General features: G+C 40.8%; 1 protein-coding gene across 1 annotated transcript in view; it reads right to left on the bottom strand.

Annotated features, from left to right (window-relative positions):
• LOC112574055 overlaps nucleotides 1-5424 on the bottom strand; it is a 51685-nt gene that overhangs the window by 1162 nt on the left and 45099 nt on the right. The window contains exon 2 of the mRNA XM_025254867.1: nucleotides 704-855. Coding sequence (XP_025110652.1) covers nucleotides 704-855 — 152 coding nt within the window. The remainder of the gene's footprint in view (nucleotides 1-703; nucleotides 856-5424) is intronic.

The raw sequence follows: 5424 nt of genomic DNA, 5'->3' as shown, positions 1-5424 counted from the left end.
CTGTCAAATGTTGCAGGTCATGCAAGGGTTATGACCACGTCTACAGACTCCATTCACTAAGTTAAAACGTCTAAAAAATTTTTTTTAATTTTTACCATCTCTCTTTGAGCGAGTTTGGATGTATTTCGTTTGTTAAACACTGTCAAGAATGACCTCACTGCCGCTCCCAAAAGCACGAAACCGTGCACCTCAGGACTGCCTGCAGCTTGCACTCTCATCATGTAACACACCCTATTTGCCTCACTTTTTGGGGAAGGATGTTTGCTTCTATTTTTGTATTCACAGCTAGAAAATCAGCTATGTGTCTCAAGGGATGTCACCAGTTAATGACAGCCCCAGTATCGTTTCTTTTTATTTCTAGAGAAAGGTTGTTTTTTTTTAATCAGAAAATAATCTAAAAAATAATTTATTAAAGATAATCTAGTTCGCGATATGAAACTGAAAAAAACGAATTCAATTTTGGAGACAATGAAGGTCAAAAAGGAACTATTTTGAAGAACTTATTATATAAAGTTTTAAGATGCGTTTTAGTAGGGACTAATTGTTCTACCCTTTTAGTGTAATTTTATGGGATGTAACATTCAAGAGGCTGTTATCGTCCTTATGCAAATAACACAACATGGATGAAATGCTGGAAACATGTGATTTAGCAAACACCTAGACATTAGAATTGCCGGAGGATAAGGTGTTACATTTCGCTCACCTAAATCCCGGAAGAAATCCATCTGCCAGAAAAATGTCTTGAATCAGGATGTAGGTCTGCGGCATATTGTACCGGCCAATCAGAAGAGCCAGGGTCACACCCTGAGAATAAGCGTCAGAGTTAGCCGACAGGTACGAGTCCTCTACCAGAGGCTGCAGAAAAGAAAAATATCAACTTCAAATTTATTTTAAGATCATTTTGTATTTTCCGTACATACAGACAAAAAAAGAGGACTGACAATAAACAGTTCAAATTAATCCATCCTTGAAAAAGCTATCACTGGAATAAACAATTCCCACAAAGTCACTGAGCTACCATCCCCCGAGATGATAGCTCAGACACCTTTTAATGAGCTGGCTTTGAAAGTGTTTGGCACCAACTAAATGTGGGTATGCCTGGAATGTAATCCCCAGACCACAGGGGACACGGTTCATGAGCAGGACACGTCCAGCGGGCCGTCCACTGTGTGATGGTCAAAACATCTTCACCAGCCTCGGGAACGCTCGGCCGCATGTCCATGATGGCGTCCCGCGTGCGATAGGACAAGACAGATGGTCTACTCTTCAAATCTGACTTGCAGGCATTTTTGGAAAAAGGTAAAAGTCTAAAATAGATGGCATCGTTTGGACAGAGCCTCCAAGTGACCTGTGGAATGCTAGACCAATATCGGTAGAACATTTTTGCGACGGTATACTAAACAAATGATAAAGGCAGGAGTGGTTCCCCAATGAGAATAATCCTTTATGGGTCTACTTATCTTTTAATGAAAGGACGTAAGTCACTATTTCTGTATCGATAGATCGCTCATGCTTGCTTGAATGATCAGAAGTGGATTTAGGGAGTGTCCGTCGATGGATAATTTTATTGTGTGTGGAGAGAGAGAGAAAGAAAAAAAGTGTTATTAACATGTTAAAGAAAGAAACCTAAGAAGCAGAGGATCCATAAATACTTGCGAATGAGAGGCAGATTGCATATTGGTATTCATGAACCTGAAATGAAAGCTTGGGCCTGTGTATGAGACACGCTTACAAACGCCCTGCTAAACTATTCTGTCCTATCTTTGGAAATGATTCAAAGTCTCAAAACCTGCGATTAATGAAACACCAATCAGGATGATGAAGACTTTTAGATTGAAAGAAAGCAACTAAATAAGTCGACACTTCAAGCTACTTTTGTTACTATTCTATCCACGGTCCGCTTGCGGCTCATCCTCATCCAGACAAGCAACCACTACATCCAAAGTTTCCCACAGAAACTGTTTTCCTCGTGAGGAGCGTCCATCTTCCTGACAAATCATTGCGATGATAGTTCTGCGTCTCTGACCTGAAGAGGTCTTCTTTTGACTGGAACGTTCCAGACGTTCCCACCACGTCTGCTGTGCTTTTTTTTTTTTTTTGATGTGCACGAGCCGACGACAGATACAAGTTCGTGATCTCACACAGATGAAGTCTGGGTGTAACATCAGTCTGATATATTTTTACGAGAATCAGCAAACCTCGAGACATGAAGCTAGTTTGGCATGGGTGAATAACTCTAACCTTGTTTTTTTTCCTGTTCACAAACTAATTTATTGAGGGTTTGATTGATCTCTGGCTCTCGATTAGTTCAGCTCTGTGGATAAAGCAATATGAAAGGATGGAGTCGCTCCTCATCCCTGAATTTTGCTGTGGTCTGTACCGATAAGACTCAGTTTTTGGTTAGTTTTTATTCTGTTTTGTTTTCTTAATATTGAGTTGTTCTGATTTACAGGTCGACATCGTGTTTGATACATTTTCTGGTGACTATAAGTTGACTGGTCAGGAAATTTTTGTTTCTTTTCGATGCTTGATTTTTTTTAAACGTGAACTTGCTCTCATCTGTGCAATCGTCTCTCAAAATGTTTCAGGAGAAATGAATATGAATGTAGAGAGGATAGCAGCAGAGAACTTGAGTAGCTGTATGGACTGTAATAGCGATGAGAGGGAGGCGTAAATACGATCTTTGGAATAATGAGTGGATGCTGATGCTGTGAGCTTTATTATGCATGCAACCTGTCTGGTGTCCTCCACTCCCACGCGAGACAATGTGATGAGGTTGGCTGAATGTTGAATGCTATTTGTTGCAGGTGTGTGTACGAGTGCGTGTGTGTGTGTGGGTTTGTGTGCTGGTGAATTTAATTCTGTTGTACTGTCCACCTTTTTCTCATTCTCTCTCTCTCTCACCTCACAGTCTCTTTTAGGCACTTTTGTCAAAGATAGGCATGCCAATGATTCCTGAAGGGAAGGTCTGGACCCAGATCCCAGGTGATTCGCCCAGGATATTGTCGTAGCAGAACGACTTTCGCCCGAAGGAGTGATGTTACAGGGCATAATAGGAAAGCTATTGGCACACAGCTAAGCTTTCTCCAATTATGTGGATAAGAAGTTTGCCCCTCGCCTCTGCTCGCGAACAGCACTGCACGGAGGACTCTTGACCGGAGAGACCGTCTGGCTAATACAAAGAATCTGAAAGGCGAGAGGAGAGAAGGAAATGATGGCAGCAAACGGAGGATGAATGCGAAGCAATTAATCGCCCACAGAGGAATGCTTTTTTGCTCACTCCTTCTCCCACAGAATGACAATGTAATGATGTTTATTTGTTTGTTTGTTCGAGTGCTCGTTTGCATCTTTGTTTGTTTATATATTTTTGCAATTTTTTCAACCGAAAGTTGCAGCTACAGCGCGCGCACACACACAACACACTATCCTCATTATCCTAGCTCGTGGTGGAAGAAATGGGGCATTACCACCCTCGAGGCTCAGTGTATTTGCATATTGAGGTATTGAAGGACTGGATGAATGGCAGCCCCTTTTAAAACCTGTCGAGGGGCTGTTTGCCCACTTCCGGTCAAATGATGTCGACGGCTAATACAAAGCGAAATGGAGGGGCACACAGACTTGTCGGCTCTGTCGTGCTGTGCGACTTTCTTTGACGAGCGGTAATTACTTATTTTGCTTATTAAATCTTGACAAGGATGGGAGAGAGGTTGACTTCCTCTTCGCCTGCATATTCCTAATATCACCATCCTTCCTTTACCGCAAAGCTGAGATTTAATCAATCGTGATATAAGAAAATTGATGAAAAACAGACCTTCTTCTTAGAAAAACGAATCGCAAATTAGAAAGATACAAGAGGGAAGAAGAGCTAAAAGAATTTATGACATGAATATAAACAGAAAGTTCTGGATGGACATATGAGAAGAGAAAGAGAGATGGAGCCAACGTACAAAATATTCTAAATTTGATAAAGATTGCTTCTCAGTATTGATGGGTGATGGTTGATGCCAAACGTATTCTGGGTGCAGGAGGCAGTAGAGATAATAGAATCTCTCCCTGGTTTTTTTTTTCTGCTGCTTCAGTGAGGATGATTCTGCTTTGAAGATAAGATAAATGTATTCTTACAATAATTTTTACAGCAACCTTTCCTTTGAGAACGCCCAAGTAATATCACAAGAAATCAAGCACCCATCCCACAATGCACTCATGATGCGTCAATGTTTCAAAAAAAAAGTTTTAAGTATTAATCAGAAATTGCTTTGATATCAATTCTGTAACAAATGTGAGGAGAAAAGGCAAGTGTAGCAAGCACTGAGACAAAAAAAAAAATGTTTAGAAAGACAGACGATGCAGTCTTTGATTATTTTTTTAGCTGTAGGCCATTATGAATCCTGGTAACAACATCAGTTTACCATCACCAGCTGTTTGAAGCAAACCATGGAACTATACAAATAAACAAGCAAAACAAGGGAAGTCATAAATGATACATAATTAAGAAAGCTAATCCACACACTGAGGTTTGATGAAAGAAAAGTTTCTTCAGTCTTCAGGTACAGCAGCCTTGGCATCAGACGTTGACGGATCTGTTGGAGGCAAATAAGCATGTCTCTTGGCCCTGATATGTTACAGGTGGCGGCAGTGTAAACATTCCTCACATGCTCCCAAATTTAGAGAAGAAACAAGCGAGGTTTGGGGCAACGGGCAGCTCAGGTGCTCTGTTAAAATTTTTGTTAAAAATGTCGTTTGCTTTACACAAATCGCTTCTCCTGGCGATGTCCCTCTGGACTCGCCGCTCACTTGATGGCTGTTATCTCTGTTCGTAGCTGCTAATGAGGCTGCAGGTGCTAATTATATGGGAACAAGATGCTGCCCAAGGGTAGTGGAGGTGAAAAAAGACTGTTGCTAAGAAAGGTGAACCAATAAGGGTATTATTCACATTCACAAAAACAAGTCTTGACGAAATGAAGAAGTCCCTAGAGAACTCATAAAAGGAATAAACTTGATTATTTTCTTTAGATGGATTATGGCTTCTCTTGGGGATAAGGCTTCTTTAAGAAAGTATATATGTAGAGAGAGAGACAGAAAGATACAAAGGCAGAGAGAAAGCAATACGGACAATGTATGCCCGTCCTAGGTACTACTTACCACCTAGGTCATTATTTGATTTTGGCAATGATCATCACACACTCAGAATATGCATTTATCCATCATGCTGTGACTTCATGTTTGGTTGCATGTGTTCGTTGGTCGACTCTGCTGCACTCCAAACATCCATCCAGCAATGGACACAAGCCAAAGACCCAAGATAATGAAATTTAAGGAAAAGTTGATAACAGGTGTAATGAGGTATCTATTTTACCGCGTGTTGAGCTATCTCCAGACATTTATCTCGCAAATTCCGTCCCAAAAGATATTCTGGAAATGCTG

Source organism: Pomacea canaliculata, linkage group LG10 (assembly GCF_003073045.1).
Source record: "Pomacea canaliculata isolate SZHN2017 linkage group LG10, ASM307304v1, whole genome shotgun sequence".
Lineage (NCBI taxonomy): Eukaryota > Metazoa > Mollusca > Gastropoda > Architaenioglossa > Ampullariidae > Pomacea > Pomacea canaliculata.
Note: the sequence above shows the minus strand (reverse complement) of the source record. Positions and strands in the feature narration are given on the sequence as shown.